Source organism: Clarias gariepinus, chromosome 6 (genome assembly GCF_024256425.1).
Source record: "Clarias gariepinus isolate MV-2021 ecotype Netherlands chromosome 6, CGAR_prim_01v2, whole genome shotgun sequence".
NCBI classification, from domain to species: domain Eukaryota; kingdom Metazoa; phylum Chordata; class Actinopteri; order Siluriformes; family Clariidae; genus Clarias; species Clarias gariepinus.
The window spans coordinates 20,171,382-20,189,311 of NC_071105.1; the positions used below are offsets into that span (position 1 = coordinate 20,171,382).

The 17,930-nt window shown below is 37.9% G+C and overlaps 1 protein-coding gene across 1 annotated transcript; it reads left to right on the top strand.

The window, feature by feature from the left end:
* The first annotated feature begins 1,989 nt into the window (after positions 1-1,989).
* Positions 1,990-17,664, top strand: ppm1j (protein phosphatase, Mg2+/Mn2+ dependent, 1J). Its single transcript, XM_053499536.1, has 10 exons — positions 1,990-2,542; positions 6,694-6,811; positions 7,336-7,665; positions 11,267-11,379; positions 11,629-11,713; positions 12,028-12,146; positions 12,290-12,353; positions 12,609-12,716; positions 12,948-13,099; positions 15,916-17,664. Exons 1-10 carry the CDS (start codon positions 2,280-2,282, stop codon positions 16,061-16,063), a joined length of 1,500 nt encoding a protein of 499 aa, XP_053355511.1. The 5' UTR covers positions 1,990-2,279; the 3' UTR covers positions 16,064-17,664.
* The last annotated feature ends 266 nt before the right edge of the window (positions 17,665-17,930 follow it).

Consider the following 17,930-nt stretch of genomic DNA (forward strand, 5'->3'; position numbering starts at 1 on the left):
ATTGGCTTCGTGCTGCATCCATGTGGCCTCGTTGTTGTTTTTCCAGTCTTTGTGTTCTCCCTGACCAATCTATTCTGATGATATTGATCAGACCATTCAGTAAATCTCCTTAGCCGTTGGGCTTTGGCTTGAAGCTTCATCTCGAGGATTCTTGAAGGCTCTGTTTTGTCTGAGATTGTAGAATGCCTTTTAATGTGGTTGGCTTTGTTGTGTAAAGCTTTTGTGGCAACCCCTTTGCTCAGCTCTGCCAGCACTGATGCAGACATTGACATTTTTGTGCTTCAGGCTCATCTTCCATGAAGGTCCTTCAGAGGGTATCAACTTCCATTGTATTTGAGGTTCTTTTTTTCACCAGATACTACTGCAACTGTTGTCAGTATGAGTTGATTACGTTCTGTTAGGTCTACAGTAGGTGTTCTTCCCTACAGATTTTGGCAAGAACTGAGTTAGCGGCTTGAAGAATCTTACTCTTTTATGTTCATGTTCATGTCAATAGAGTAAAGTTTGAGAAGCTTGAGCTTGATTCGCCAGGCCATATGCTTAACTGAGTTGACGGTTTATTATAGTAGTTTATATAAACTATATAATACAGCAATAAAATTAATCTAACTAATATCCACAATACCTAATAATGTGTAAGTCCCCCTTGTCTTGCTATAACATATTGGACCACTAAGTGGATCGACTCCACAGTACCTCTGAAGGTATGATGTTATATCTGGCACCAAGGCTTCAGCAGCATTTTCTTTATGTGCACTAAGTTGGATGCTCCATGTCTTAAGGTGCTCTGATCCTTGCCCAGGCTTGCCCATGGTTCCTGCTGCCAACACATCACCTTGGAGAACTGAATGTTTACTTGCTGCCTTTGACAGATGCACGATAAAGAAATAATCAGTCATTCACTTCACTTGGCAATAATTTTAATTTTTATGCCTGATCTTTTTTTAATGTATTTATTTATTAATTCATCTATACCACTTATCCTTTGTACAGGGGGGCCTGGAGACTATCTCAGGAGGCTTAGGGCCAATCTATGTATAGAGTATACCAATCTATCGCAGATTTTTAATTTTATTTTTATATTATAATATCTTACACAACTCTGTGTATGCAGTGCATACTCACCAGTTTAGATACGGCTTATAGTTATACTAACTCGCCATGATACTCATTATATGGAAAACATTTCAGGTTTGGCCAAACCTGCGATTATATTGTATTCAAATTAAATATGGAGTTGGTCCCCATTTGCAGCTATAACAGCTTCCACTATTTTTGAAAGACTGTCCACAAGATTTTGAAATGTTTCAGCGGGTATTCATGCCCATTTTTTTTGTAGAGCATTTATGAGGTCAGGCACTGATGATGGATGAGAAGGCCTGGCTCACAATCGCTGTTCCAGTTCATCCCAAATGTGATCGATGGAGTTGAGGTCAGGGCTCTGTGTGGACCAGTCATGTTCTTCCACACCAAACTCATCAAATCATGTCTTTATAGTCTTTACTTTGTGCACTGTGGCACGGGCATGTTGGAATAGGACAGGGCTTCCACAAACTGTTACCACACAGTTGGAAGAATAGCATTAGCCAAGATGCCTTGGTATGCTGAAGCATTAGAATACCCTTCACTGGGGATAAGGAGCCTGACAGAAACATCTGAAATTCAATAATTAACAGGTTTGGCCAAACACTTTTGTCCATATACAGTAGTATACAGTACATACCCTGTAGGTTTCCTTTATCACCAGTGTGTGATGGTGCTGGAGTGTTTATAAGGCAGACTATAGTTTATTTAGCTAATGCACTTACATATCGGTTTATCATCAGTATTGTTGTTGAAATTATAATTATAATACCAACATCAATTATTATTATTATTATTATTATTGTTGTTGTTGTTGTTGTAGTCAGAGTATCTGTGACACGGTCGTTACGGAAACGTCAGCGCGTCACTGGCTCTCTCTCTCTCTCTCTCTCTCTCAGCAGGTCCCCTCCCTTGATGCTGCCTGTGCTGTGAAGACATTCCCTTTCCTGCTAGCAGACGGACATGCTGAACTTCTGTGCCTCCTCAAAGACTCTCGGCTGATCCACAGTCTATCGGGCGAGGGATATTTTCTTTTCTTTTCTTTTCCTCCGCTATGAGGAGATCATCGTGTGTGAGAACGTCGGACGAGCACAGGAGCGCCGGTTTCCTGCAGCGCGTCTCTCCCGCTGCGCCGCTCCGCTTCTGCTTTTAGCTCTCGCGCTTTGAGCTCGCGCGCGCAGGAGCACCGCACCGCAATGATTAGCAAAGTGAAGAATGCCATGTCCTCGCTGGTGGGCGGCATCGTTCCGCACGGCCACCACCACCACCACCATCATGCTCAGCAGCAGCAGCAACAGCAGAGCGGCGCGGACTCTTTGCCGCCGCGATTCCCGTACGCGCGGCCCGAGTTTCTGGATCTGAGCGCTGAGTTGGTTCACTACGCGGCCGAGCACGCATCCCGGCCCGTCATAACACTCCGGAGAGACGCGAAGATGCCCTGGCGCACAGGATATGCAGAGTGAGTCGGGGGTATTTTATGCTTCTAGCGCATGCACCTTCAGTTATGGGCCATTCATTCAGTGCAGGCGGAGTGAATGTGCGTTTAGACGCGAGGGTTCGGTTTAGTAATGCTGCGAGACGCGCGCGCACACACGCACACGCACACACACATTCAAGGGCAAACCACAGCACAGTGCGGTACAGTATAACGCCACTGCGCTGCAGCAAGTGTCTTAAATAAACTTAAATTGATCGGGACCCTTAGATGTTCATTCAACGATTGTTTTTTTTTTTTTTTTCTGTATAGCGAACGTCATACTCAAAGCCCCGTGCGCCATCCCTCAGTGAGTAATGATGACGTAGGCTGCGATCGGCAGCAGGCTTGGCTGCGGGGTGATGTGAGGCGTTCAGCAGCCTCAACTAAACTGCGGCATATGCAGGCTTTTTACACGTCTTGACAGTAAACGAACACCGATCTCTATCTGCCAGTAAGCGTTCTCACACGACATCCTCTTTTCTTCAACTCAAAACACGAAGTGTGAGACAGAACCGAGTCACGTGATCAGGGTGCAGTCTGAAAAGCTGTTTATTCAGATTGCAAAAGCAATGCAAGCATTTGCCCCCTTTTAATTAATACAAGATCATTTACTCTAACTTAGAATTCAGATATATTTTGCAAAATAGCTACAACTCCTGGTGAATAATAAAGATGCACACAAACATGTAGGTTATAGTCTGAGAAGATATATTAGAATTAGCACGCCTTAATCATGAGATTAAGATAAACAGAAAGTGTTATTGGGTTCCTGCGTTTCCATCATTAGTGCAATTTGTTGGGCTTTTGAAATTAGAATAAAACCATTTTCTACAGCATGAGAAAAGGCGATATAGATATAGATCGGTACTTTTTTCATTAGATATTACTTTAATGCATGCAATCTTCCCCATGTCCACCTAGGATACACACAGAAAAAATGTCTTAAAAAAGCACCTGCACATGCTCTACTCCTAAATGTTATTTGAATCTATGCTGAATTTGGAGACTGGCAATACATTTTCTAGACTTTTTTTATCTTTAACAGTGCAGTTTGGGTGAGGCTGTGTCTACTACAGACTCGGATTACAATTTTTGCCAGTCAGTAGTGACAGGAAACCAAAGTGTTCTTTTTCTGTTTTAGTTCATCTGCCTAAATGTTTGACATGCGCCTCCTGAGATGATTTTCTGCTCAACATAAATGTAAATAGTAGTTGAGTTACTGTAGCCCTACTGTCAGTTGAATGTGATCTGTCCATTCTCCTTTGGCGTCTCTCATTGATCAATTGATCAATTTTTACTTGTAAAATCAGTAGTCTGTTGTGGGTAGGGGGAAAATACCCATGTCCTACATATGTTTTTTTGTTTTCTTGGAAGAGAGCATGTAGAAAAAGTCACCAAACCATGCTTGGAATGGTTTGGGGGATTGGTAAACCCATTAACAAATGGCCAAGCCCCCAAACTATAATTGGTCTTCCAGTCCTATGGTTTACAAATTCCTAGAATACAAAATTGTTTACCATTGCTTCAATCCTGCTCTTTAGTGGCTTTAGTGGAGCAGAGTTTCATGAGAGTTTCATCATGTGACAGGTTTTAGAAACACAACTGAACTGACTGTTTGTTTCTCTTTTTAACTGGAGTTAAAAATAGTACTAAAGAGTGGAAAATATCACAAAACATTTTAGTATTCTAAAGGGACATTAAAGGAAGCACCTTTTTATGATGCAATATGTTAGGTGTGTTAAAACCACGTTAAGCTGTTGAGCTCTAAAAAAACATTCGCTGACCTAGTTTGCTTCCTAATACTTAAATCGATATCTATTGTATTTGTTAATTATGTGTGATCACACCTTGTTTTGTACATGCATTTAATTAAAAAAAAGGCCAGCAAAAGAAACAAAACAAAACAAATCAGAGCACTTTAAATTAGCACTTAAGCAAGTAGAGGCATCTCATAAGCAAATGTTTTTTTTTTTCTTTTTTCTTATATTTTTCTTTCAATGAATCCTTTATGGATTTCTTAGTTGGGGGTCCAAAAAGTGTTTTGGGAAGTAATGAAGGAAAGGTTTCTGTTTTGCAAAAACCCTTTTGCAATGTTTTTGCAAAATAGCTGTATTTCCTCCGGTGTTTGTTCCTTACATATTCTGACCATAAGACTATAGTCAGACATTCTGACTAAACTACCGGAACTACAGAACACGGTACCTGTTTCATATGAGAAGCTGAAAAGCATTTGAAGGCTTTCTTATTGTGGCTAAAGTTATGTGACTCTGTATATGTCACGTGTGTTAATGGAGCACTTACTGTTTATCCTATAGAGAGTTACATCATTGATCTGCAACACAATACATTAATTAGCAGGCTGTTGTCTAGCTCAGAAGACATTTATACCACATTATCTCCAGTTCTCTCTATCTCCATTTACTGCCAGCTTAACAGGATCAGGAGTGGTACTTTATGTCATCGCTGAGTGTCTCACACTAAAAAAGCAATTCTTAAAGCCACTTGCTCCAAGAGTTCTTGACTAGACTACTTTCTAGTTTCCTAAAATAAAACATTTAAGTGCTCAGTTGTGCTGTTTAGATTCTTAAAATGCAGATTCTTTAGATTCTATTTTAACAAAATACTGATTACTTATATTTAAAGTTATTTAAGCCAGAAAACACTTATTTTTCAGAGCTTTGTTGCCTCTTATAAGATACTTTTTTTCAAAGAAAAGTTTAATTGTACATAGTGCTTTATTTATATTTTTAGTGCAATTACATCTGGACTGATCAAATTTACTACATAATATGTTTCTAATGATATTTATTCTTTTTTTAAATTATTTTAAATAAAGGTGGGTAAAGTGTGTTACTGTATATAACACTTCCTTTAGACAGAAGTACATCTCTACATTTCAAGACCCTAGATACGTTTATTGTTCAGATGACATCAATAAATTAAGTCCTTCGGCTGAGCTGTTTTAAAGAAAAACAATGTTGCAACGGAAACCCTGGTTTCAGAAATAGTGTTCGCTCTTGCGACCGCTGAAGAGGAACTTGTAGACAGAGATTGTACTTCCTCATTTCAGAGAAGCTCATGTAAGGATAAGTGAAGGCCGAATGTATTGGTATCGAAAATTCCTGATACAATCCACACAAACTGTACTGTATACAGTATTTGACTCATAATGATGACATGTTTGGTTTAAGTCAATCTCAAAGTGTGAAGCAGAAGCAACAGGTGCGGCATTGTCTTTGTGCCATGAGTCTTAATGTATGTACCCACTCAGGCACAATTTGATTAAGTTAGATCAAGGTTAAAGAACATAGTCCTGACCAGTTCAGGTTGTAAACGGCTACTGACTGTTGAAATGGAATTTAAGTGCAGTTTCCTTCCCTTTTTTTGTTTTTTGAGTAAAAAGACTTTACAAAACACTATACCGTAACCTGTAGCTTAAAATCTATACTTTTTAGAACTGCAGAAAGTTTAAATAGACAAAATTTCATCATTCAAAGGGTGCCGGTTTGCCCAGACAATGAACCCAGAGAACTTATTTCCTGAAAGTATGTAAGCAAATGAGAGCTTTTTTGATACTGGCAGAGTTTGATGTCATGTCTGTTTACTCATAAAAGGAAGTAAGATTAAAAATATATATACATACAGTATACTGGTAATAATAATAATAATAATAATAATAAATAAAACCTTGCAAAGAGTTCATGAATGCAGCAGAAATGCATATGAGGCAAAATAAATTTGCATATCAATAAAGATTTATTCAGGGATCCATAGCCACATTCAGGGAAAATACTAGTAATGCAGGTTGTATTATTTTATATGAATATATTAATATTTTGTGAAATGTCTCTGCTAATGTGTGGTATATGACTAGATCTCAGTGTGGTTATTTTTATTAATCTCTCAGCATTGAGTTAACACTTACCTCACTTGCTTACCATTAATGCCCAAACTTGCCTTTATTTTTTAATTATAAAAATCTCATCATCTTATTCACTCAGAGTCAAAACCCTGGGGTCTTAACATTAATTAAATTTTGGAAGGGTTACATGAGAATAGCTGAAAACACATCTGATAATGTGAAGAAGGTGACTATATGACTATAATTAATTTTCTTTCTGTCTTTATCTTAGGGTGATAAATGCAGGAAAGAGTATGCTGAATGAGGATCAGGCTTCGTGTGACATCCTATACGTGAAGAAGCTCACTAGCAAACAGCAGCGGGCCTCCGTGATGCTAGAGGACAGTGGGGTGAGATTTACTAAGCATCAGAGCAAAACAATTCAGCCATAGGAAGCGAGTTAATCTCAGTTTCACGTTCAGGTTCCCCGTTGCAGGAACTACAGTCTTGTTGTGGTTAAACTTAAATGTTTGTAACTAACACTACTGTATGTGCATGATAATTTTGGCAGGACTGAGACCTCATTGTGGTGGTACTGGTAGCCGATGTTTTGTTGATTTTGTGAATTTTGATATTTCTATTAGCTGTCAGCTGTTCCCAACTTCAGAAAGACTAAACATGGTTTTAATCTCTTAAGTCATGATGTACAGTATGTACAGAGGTTAGACACTGATGTTTAAGATCCAATTACTAACTTCATTTTGTCCTCTTATACAATTATGTTGTTTATTGTAACTACAAGTAAGAGGAACCCTCAATCCCATCCCAACTCCAGTGACAGCCGCTTTCGTCATAAAAATCACACTTTTTCTGACTCTGTATATATTCTCCTGACCTTTCACACAACCGCCCATCTTTCTCTCTCTGTCTGCAGGACACCACAGGTATCCCTATGCACTTTTGGGGAGTATTTGATGGTCATGCTGGCTCTGGAGCCGCCCTGATGGCCTCCAAAGTTCTCCATCGTCTTATCCGAGATGGTTTGTGTGAAGTAGCCCATCTTTTGGAGAATCAGAGCAGCCCACCCCCCATCTGCCTAGCTAAGAATGGGAGTCCCTATCAGGCTGAGCAAAAGAAGGGATCTTGCATGGATGCAGAAGATCAAGATGGGCCTGTAGATCCCATTGCTCGCTTCCACATGGAGAAGGTTGTCAGTCTGGAAAGCCTCGTGATGGGAATCATAGAGAATGCCTTCAAACAGATGGTGAGACCAAAGGTTTCCAGGTCTTAAAATATTTGGCATTAGGTCAAATATTGACAAAAACAAACAAACACAGAGCTGACATAACATTATTACAGTATACATGTAGAGTACAGTATTACAGTAGACTCCCCTTGTGCTGCCTGGGCAGTCCTGCCCCTCAGTGCATGACTCCACAAGACCTTTGGGGATGTGTTTGGACCGGGTGGGCTGGCTTTAGGGCCCCACAGATATGGGTGAGCCTTGGGTGCCCATGATCCTGTCACCAGTTTATTGATATTTGCTAATGTTAAATTGTTAATGCCATGTGGTGTTAATGCTATGGCTGGTGTTTTTACCAAAGCAGGGTTAAACATTCCAAACTAGTGATCTCCCTTTCAGGCCTAAATAAAGGTCATGAATCTTTTTATAGCCTATAAGGTACACAGACTACATACTGTACTGTACATATTCAGCCAGAGCATCTTGTCAGCCAAGCCTTTCAATTCATCATGGCACACCTTAAAGAGCCAGTGATACAGTATATGTCTGCATGTTTAGGTTTTCATTTGCATTGAAACACTTCCATTCATTCTGGTGCACCTTCCCAGAGACAAATGATGTCAAAAATAATCTATTTAGAATTATAGAGAAAGCATCCCACAAGGCAGCTTAATAAACTGTCCCTTTAAACCAATTAAATTAGTTTTATGTAGACAAAAACCTTTTTCTCTGACTCAAGAACCAATGAAGCGGTGATGCTCAGAAGACAAAATTAAATTATATTGGAGTAGCTGGCATAATATTGCTACACTATTTAGCCAGTTTGAAAAGGTTTATTTACTCCATGGAATGTCTTACATGTTTGTTTTACTGCGTAGTCCAAGGAACTTGACAGTAATATATTTTTTCCTGGAAAGCAAAATTGGGCTCTGCAGTTTAATAAATTAAATCAGACACATAAGGTAAAAGGACAGAATATCTATTTCAATTAATAGGTTATCTTAACCAACTTTGGAAACGCTATTTATGGCACTTATTATACTATATATTTATATTATATTACTTTATTCATATGTTACAACAATAAATATAATGCAAGATGTTGTACATAAAATAAATTGTAAAATATTACTCCAAATTAGTTTGTATGACCATCAACCTATCTTTCTTATACAGTAGGCATTCATTTCTTCTGGTTCATAAATAGTCCATTTAGTTTCTCATGCCATACTTATTTCACCAAAGGTTAGTCAATGGTAACAAACTATACTAGCATTTGATAAACACCAGTAACCAGACCTGCTTCTGCATTATTTAAGATATTATTATTTTCTTTATGGCAAATAATGTGGTCATCTGTGATGTCAAATGTTGTTTGCTGTCATATGGTACTCATTAGCAAAAGTGTAAACAATTAATTTTCACATACTATTTTCGGCAACACTTTTTTTTCAGTGTAAATGTGTTTAATTAAAGCGTCATGATGGCTTTAGCGTCAGACAATTATTTGGCTGCCACACTGAATCACTGCAGCAAAATTCAGATGTAAACCATATCATTCCAATAATTACCCTGGCTTCTTATGCTCATTTGTTAAAGCCCAGTTCCCATTTTCATGAATTTTACTATTATTTGCCACTGGTTCTGTTGTAGCTAGCTCAGGGACAATTATCCTGGACCGTCGAGACATCTTCAGCTCAACCACTATTCAAAATATGCCCAGACAATAGCCCTTTTCACACAGAAACATAATAACACGTTCTGAATACTGTGCTTTCCATCAGGTTTTTGTAGTTCACTAAGGGCCTAGCCACCTCAGTTTTTGAGTTCATGCAGCATGCATTCTTATGCAATTGCAGGGCATGTGGCATTTACCACAACAGCGCCAGCATCTAGTGTAACATCCTATATATGCTAGAAATAGCCTACCTATCATTGCTTTAAAAACAAAAAGGACCTGCGTAGTGAGCTATGCGTTAAGCTGCAACAAGGCGCCTAAATAAACTGCCCTTAAGGCCAAATTTGCACTCCGGATTGATTCCTATTTCTAAATTCTGGCGACCTAAATTTTCCAATTACAATTTTTATGGTCAGATCGGATTTGCATGTCATAATGGTTCATTTAATTCAGACTCTCATGTGGACTTGTTCCTCTGAAATGGTACGCATACACCATCATGGCTTACATTATCTGGGGTAAATCTCATTATATTTGTCCAACCACTTATTAATTTCAAACAATGAACGCAATTTTGGCAAAAAATATGCTTGGGGTTTTGCTCTGGAGAATGGGAAGCAGCTAGTTGGCTGTATGTGTTGAGGTCCAGAAGCTGTTTTAGAAGCTCTTGGTAGCATTTACATTTCCTTTTAGGCTTTTGGCTCTTATCCAGAGCGACTTACAAAAAGTGCTTTGAAGTTTTCCTCACTGGATAGATACTTACACTGAGTTGCGTTATACATACATACATTACAAAAAGTTGCATGAATTCTTCACGTCACATGACCATGTAACAGATTTCTATCCAGTCTAGGGCCGTATACAAAAGTGACTAAGATCCTGATAAAAACATCATCTTTGTGCATTCAGAAATCCCTAAAAAATCACATTTGGGGTAAAAAGAAAAGCGGAATTGAGTCAGGCTAATACAGGCTAATAATGTGAACGCAGCCTTTTATATCCTACTGTGTCTAGAATGAGCCCAGTGCTGTCTGTTGCACTCTGAAACACTTATTTTAAATGTGATGCAGAAATAAAACCCTGTCCGTGCTGATCTCAGCTGATGCTTCAGTTCGGTGTTTTTTAACAAAGCTTTTACAGCTTTAGCACTTTTAAATGCGGTGGGTATGTCTGATCTACTCTGCATGACATATCAGTGAGTTAGCTGCTAACTGTTTTACTGTTGTTTAAACCTCCCAACGGCATGTCGGACACATCACATAGTTAAAAACTTCACACTTTGTCAGTTCCTCTGCTTCCAGATTAATAGAGAGTCTACTGCAACCCTCATTCCACCTCCATTTGTTTTATACAGAATGCTGAGGGCTAACAATGGCACAATACTTTTGCCTTGAACCGGCTGTGTGAACGGGACTAATTTCTGCTATGGTGTAGCAACAAGGCGCTAAAGGAAGAGTTTAGCTGAAATACACTGGCGCAGTCTTAAGGCACAGAAAAGCTGATAATACGAAGAGACCTGTGATAACCCGAGACAGTGCTGTGCTTGGTATTATACAGTACATATGTAACATAAAAAGCTATGATTTAAAGTAATTAATCCAAGACGTCATTAACTTGCAGATGATCCTGACACCCCAACACACTAGATAAGCCACAGTCTTACCTGACATCTATTCATGGCTCATAACATTTAAATAAAAGTACAAAATTGGGAACTGGGTTTAAGGATACTGCAGCACATTAGCCTGCTTTTTAAACGTACTGCAAAAAGTCTGTAAAAAAGGCCTGTAATATCTGCTATGGGTTTGTCCTCCAGTAAAAATGTCTTTTGTCATGTTTCATTCTTCTTTAGAGTATGTTATACTGTGTCTATGTCAAAGTTATTTACAGACAATGCTGCATAGTTTTTTTTAAAAGTGATATTCTGGTGTGTCTTCCACACAGGATGACCTTATTGAAAAGGAGAAGGCGTCATACAGCATTTCTGGAGGATGTTGTGCCTTGACTGCTTTGCATTTGTTAGGAAAACTCTACGTAGCAAATGCGGGTGACAGCAGGTAAAGTTACAGGATGAGTTATACCAACATTAACATATTACAAATGTAAAAAAAAAAATGTTAAATACAAGAAGTAGATAATTTTCTAGGATGCAACTGAAAAAAATATTTTTAGTAATTATTATTAATTAATATTTTTATTATAATTAATTAATATTATTAATGATAAAAATAAGTCCTGTTTTCTATAATATTTGTTAACAGAACTATACAATTTTAAGTATTAAGAATCTACTATTTTTGTTTTAGAGCCATAATTGTTCGCAATGATGAGATTATTCCCATGTCTTATGAGTTCACACCAGAAAGTGAGAGACAGCGGCTGCAGTATCTGGTGAGTTTCTCACCTGCAGTACCACAAGTACACAGATCTGCACGTTGGCAATATTGAATGAAGACAAAACAATATTCAATTTTAAATCAAAACTGAATCAAAGATAATATTATAGTTTATTCTGATCTGATGTTTTGATAATCAGTAAATGGTAATGGCTCTGAACATTTGATGTTGAGAAATGATAACTTTTAGAAAGAAATGACTCATTGTACACCTAGGTCTGGAAAGTATGCTAAGTTTATCTTGTAGGTATCTTTCCTTTATTAACTGTTTGGTTACTCATCCCATATTCTCCTTTCCTGTGTTTATAGGGATTCCTTAAACCGGAACTGCTTGGGAACGAGTTCACACACATCGAGTTTCCCCGGCGCATTCAGCACAATGAGCTAGGGAAGAAGATGTTATTTAGAGACCACACCATGACTGGGTGGTATGTATGTTTGTTTTTATGTATAAGTGTGTGATGTTGTACATGTTGAGTTAATTCATTGTAGAAATCCACTGTAAGGTCATTTGAGGCCAAATTTTCCTCATTCGTGTTTGTAACGAGTTGCTTTATTTCTTTGATTACAGGTCATATAAGACAATTGTTGAAGATGATCTCAAGTTCCCTCTTATTTATGGAGAAGGGAAAAAGGTAATCAATATAAAGAAGCTAAAGGAACTAAATTCTCAATGTGTATTAACATTAATGCATTTCATGTGCTTTTTTGTCTTAAGAGAGCACAACATTTTATAGAGTATTGCCAATTACAACTGAACTTCTCTTTTTGTTCTGGTTCATTACCCATCCCTAGTAGGAAAATTGTATTTTAAGAGTCTTGATTCTTCCTGAGATTCTGTAGCTGTAATGCAGAGTCTATGTGTGTAATGTGTGTGTCTGTGTCCACAGGCCCGTGTCATGGCCACGATTGGTGTAACACGTGGTTTAGGAGATCATGATCTGAAAGTGTACAATTCAAACATTCATATAAAACCCTTCCTATCCTGTTGTCCAGAGGTAGGTCATAATTAAGGTGGTACCAGAATCATTTAATGCTTTTCGCTGACTTTATTCAGTTGTGCCATCTTTTCAACACTTCTGTTTATTTAGTTTCACCTATCCAGCAATTGAAATCAGAATGTTTTAAATCAAATGTTTGCTTTATTTGAAGCAGGTAATAAAACATCTTACATCTTCAAGCAAGGCAGACCATGTGTTAACTCTATATTCATTTTTTTTTTCTCTCAGGTGAGGGTCTACAATATTTCAGAGCACAAACATGGACCTGATGATGTCCTCATTATGGGCACTGATGGATTGTGGGATGTGACTTCTGACAGAGAAGTAGCAGATGCTGTGACGAAATATCTGTCCTGCTGTGAGCCTAATGACCCAATGAGGTACTATTAAACTTTTACTCCTTTTTTATAATCTGTCTAAATTTCTTACATTTACAGTATTGTGCAAAAGTATTTGGGAGCATGCAAATAACTGATATTATAAAGAAAAAAAAAAACAGGTTGCCTAAGACTTTTGCATAGTACTGTACAAGCAGGGTAAATAGAGTGGCAAGTTTTCAGAGTTTCATGTTCTGTTGTTTCACACATCTTAAAAATGATTCAAAACCCTCATTGTACACAGAATACTCCACAATAACAAAGTGAAAACAGATATTTTATTAATTTAAAAGTAAATGTCGTCTTGTTGAAATGTTCGCCATTGCCCTGAGCTAGACACTGAGCGGGTCTTCACTTAGTATACTGTAGCTCTTTATTTTTCTGCATCCATTCTCCCCCTTATACTGACTAGTCTCCCAGTTCAGTTGCAGAAAAGCATGCCAACAGCATGATGCTACCACCACCATGTTTGACCGTGGGGATGATTTTAATAAGGTGATATGCAGTGGCTGATTTTTTGCTTTAAAATAGTTTGACACAATCTTTGTTTCATCAGACCTGATGATTTTGTTTCTTTCTGAGTTGATGAACTCCCAGCTGGGTATCGTGCCTTTTGCTGAAAAGTGGCTTTTGTCTGGCCACTGTACCATACAGTAGAAGCCTAAAGAAGTGATGGAGTGCTGCAGAGATACTTGTCCTTCTGTAAAGTTCTCCCATCTCCACAAGGGTACTCTGGATCTCATTTATAGTGATCCCTTATAGCCTTTTGGTTGTTTCAGATCTCTTCCATTTGAGAATAATGGAATAACCTGCTCTTGGACACTTTCAATGCTGCAGGAATTTTCTCTTATCCTTGCCCAGATCTGTGTTTTGACATCATCTTGTCTCACAGGTCTACAGATAATTCTCTTGACCTCATGGCTTTGTTTGTGCTTTGACATACACCAGTTATGGTGACACCATATACAGTATAGGCAAGTGTATGATTTCCTAATTATGTGCAATTAGTTTAATTGGTACAAGTAAACCCATATTAAGTTGTAGAACCATCTCAAGGACCACTGATAGGAGTAGGATTCACTAAAGCGTCTGAATACCTATGGAAATTGCATATTTCACTTTTTATTGCCAAACGCCGTTTTTTTCTTTTGTCAATGTGAGGTATTTCTACTCCACAATACAATAAAGATGCTTTCTATAAAATCTGTGGGAATTTGTGCACATTCCGTCAGAAAAGCCTTTCCGAGGTCAAGCATGAGCACATACATTTGGTTATACTATGAAATTCAAACATTAAAAAGGATATTGAAAGTCCTTTTTCAAACAATTGACCTTGCTCGGATCAATTCCAAATGTCTATAATAATAAAATCCTACTTTACAAACATTTAACTAATAATTTTTAAGGTATCATGCGAATGAAAATGCATGAATAGACACTTTGGATGGCAAAAATTGGACAGATGGCAAAAATTTTAGATAACCAGACAATCAGAGTTTTGTTCCTAAACATGAATGTGTAAGTTCTGTCTGTACTGTATATGGGCCAGTGCAGGCTTAAGGATTAGCAATGTTGAAAAAGCCTGGTCATTCAGTTTTAGGAGGTCAGAAGATTTCTTTATTTGGGCAAATAACATTGCTGAGCCTAGACCTAACTAACAAAAGCAACCCCAGATCATAATATTGCCTCCATAGGCTTGTATGGCTTATATGGCACTAGGCAAAAGGGTGCATCACTTCATCTCGCTCTCTTCCTACCCTGATGCACCTATCTCTCTTGAACAGAGATACAGTTGTACAGTTCTTACCTCAATTTTAGTAGTGTCAGCAATCTCCCTAGTTGTTTTCTAATATGGTTGTTTAAGAAATGAGAAGCAACTTACTGAATTATTTAAGCTTAAATAGCTTTTTTTTGCTAGCTGAACCATATGGATCACTGCAGTAATTATACACTGGAAGGATCTTAACTATTTACTTAGTTAAATCCAGGAGGTAACATTTTTTAGCGTGTTTATTGTAAATAGGATCTAGAAGAGTAGACTGTAATGTACATGTTGAATATTGGTGACTTTACTGCACTGGTCAGAGGGCACTAGATGCCACTGTGATGCCAAGATGAATGTGTACTGTGTGGTCCCTGCGTTCAAAATCCCTCAGCGAGTAGAGCAAAGAATCTGCTTTAAATTTTCTATTAAGCTTGAACAATTCTCCATAGTAGCTATTGAGATGATTTAGAATGCTTTTGGGGTCGATGCAATGAGTGCAGTGCTAATAAAAATATGGCACAAACACTTCAAAGATGGTCAAAAATCTGTTGAAAAGTTGGAGGTGATCCGTTCTAGAAGGCCTGCAATATAGTATATAATAAGTAATAAATGCAACACTCGTCATGCATAATGCCCAGTGTACAAGCCTCTGGAGGCTATGTTATGATCTGGGGTTACATCAGTTGGTCAGTTTTAGGCTTAGCATTGTTATGTGGCAATAAAATGAAGTCAGCTGATGACCTGAATGTAATGAATGATTAGCGTATCATGACGTCTAGAAACTTTTTTCTTTCATGATGGCATATTTCGAGTTCAAATTGTGTAAGTGTAGTTCTGGGAGCATAAAGAATCATTCTTTAATCATTCTCTACTCAAAGCTAAAGGCAGTCAATGAAATCTTGGAGTGTTTGACTTTTTTTGCTCAGGCAGCATATACACCTATTCATATGTGCATGCACACCCCCGCACATTCTCTCTCACACACATGAACATTTATTCACTTATTTATTTATTAATTCCTACTTTACATTTTTTTATTTTCTCTTTGTAAAAGGTATACATTGGCTGCTCAGGATCTCCTAATGAGGTCACGTGGTGTTCTGAAAGAACGAGGTTGGAGACTGCCCAATGACAGACTGGGATCAGGAGATGACATAACAGTGTTTATCATCCCACTGGCCGGGGCAGAGTCAGAGACATGACAAGGCACATCAGTTCTTCTATGGCGAGCAAATCAGGACACGACGTTAATTCGTGCTGGGTGAGGAAGAGGTGCAATACCAAAAAAAAAAAATAAAATTCATTCTCCACTGAAGGGAAAGACATGGGCATTGCTCCTCTTCCTCCGACTTTTAAGAAGAATCATCTCGACTCTTACCTCTTCTTATCAAGCCTGGGATGACATCATCATTAAGTGCCACTCCTTTCATGCAACATTTCTCACAGTACTGTGAAAGACTATTTAAAAAAAACACTCTGTCCTATATATATATATATATATATATATATATATATATATATGTACTCTTGAGGTCTGCTTTACAGCAAGCAGTGATAAGAAAAGAGAATAGTGTTTGGAGAATAAATGGTCTTTTAAACATGACCTGAAATTGAAATGAGAGTAATGGGGCACAGTAAATGGATGACAGATCAAATCTTGATGAATAAGGGTGTATAGATGTACGCACTTTATCTTTAGGCATAAACTCATCAACCTGTAATTAAATCTTAGCAAATTAATATATCCCCCTCAACTCCCATAAATGTCTCCAAAAAATGTGTCTGTTAAATACATGCATTTCAGTGACTTTGCAGCAGCTTTATTCAGAATCTACTAAGAATCTACATCACAAGAAGGAAAGCACAACTTTCTCATTAATCCTGGGGCAATTGTGTAGGATTATATTGTGGCACATGTGGGTAGTGGTAGCTCAGTGGTTAAGATGCTGGGCTGCTGTTTTAAAGAACATTGATTTAAATCCCATCACAGCAAAGCTGCCACTGCTGTGCCCATGAGCAAAGCCCTTAACTGCTTGCAGTTGTATAGGTTGGATAGAATGTAGGTCTCTCTGGTGTCTACCAAACGCCATAAATGTAAATGAAAAAAAAACAATCTTGACAAAGCTTCAGGAAAATAGAGGCCATTGTTTCAACTCCTGGGTTTCTTACCTCTCCACAAAGCCATGTTCACAATGAACCTAAAAACTTGCAAGGAGGTGGATTTTTAAATATATTCAAACCCAGATGTATTATTTGCACACACTACTTTCCACTTAAACGGTAGCATATGAGCTAGCTTTTTTCTCTGCCAAGTTTAGAAGCTTATTGTATATTGAGAATCCCAATTAAAAGAGCTTTTAGTCCAAGATCAGCACTTATATGGAACCTAAAAATTTACCATTCGTGATGAATTTATTATTATAATGTATTATTGCTATGACTTTCACATGAGGTACCATATTTGTAAAAATGAGTCGACAGGAAGTTTTAGGTGGCAGATTACCACCAATGATGTTTTAATGCGATCACATTTCAACATTAGAACCAAGTTCCTGAACATCAACACCTGAACTTTAATTTAATACACCTTGTTTAAATGATCTTGAGGTGAACAACCGAATGTGGATAGAAATCTGATCATTTGAATCGGCGGCTAGAACTTTGTTGTTTTTTTGTTTGTTCGTTTTGCTAATATCTTTAATTGTATTATCATTCCTGCTGACTGTTTTATCATTTGTTAAGCTAAAACACCTAAGCAACTGTGACTCCTTCACAATAAAATATCCCATCTTTGAATAAATTATTTTCTGTCTCTTTGCCGTGACTTACACTCTATTGAAACGTAAAATGTTGCTAACAAATAGACCATTGTCAAAATCTATTCGATCTTGAAGATTCTGCATTAAGACCAAGTGTTTAATTTGCTTGAAACACATATAGGATGTAATTACTGTACAGTAATTAAACACACTGTAATTACTGTGAAAGATCTTCTTGTGCCCTGTGCAGGATTGGCATCACCTCTAGGGTGTACCCTGCCTTGTGCCGCGAGTCCCCTGGTACAGGCTC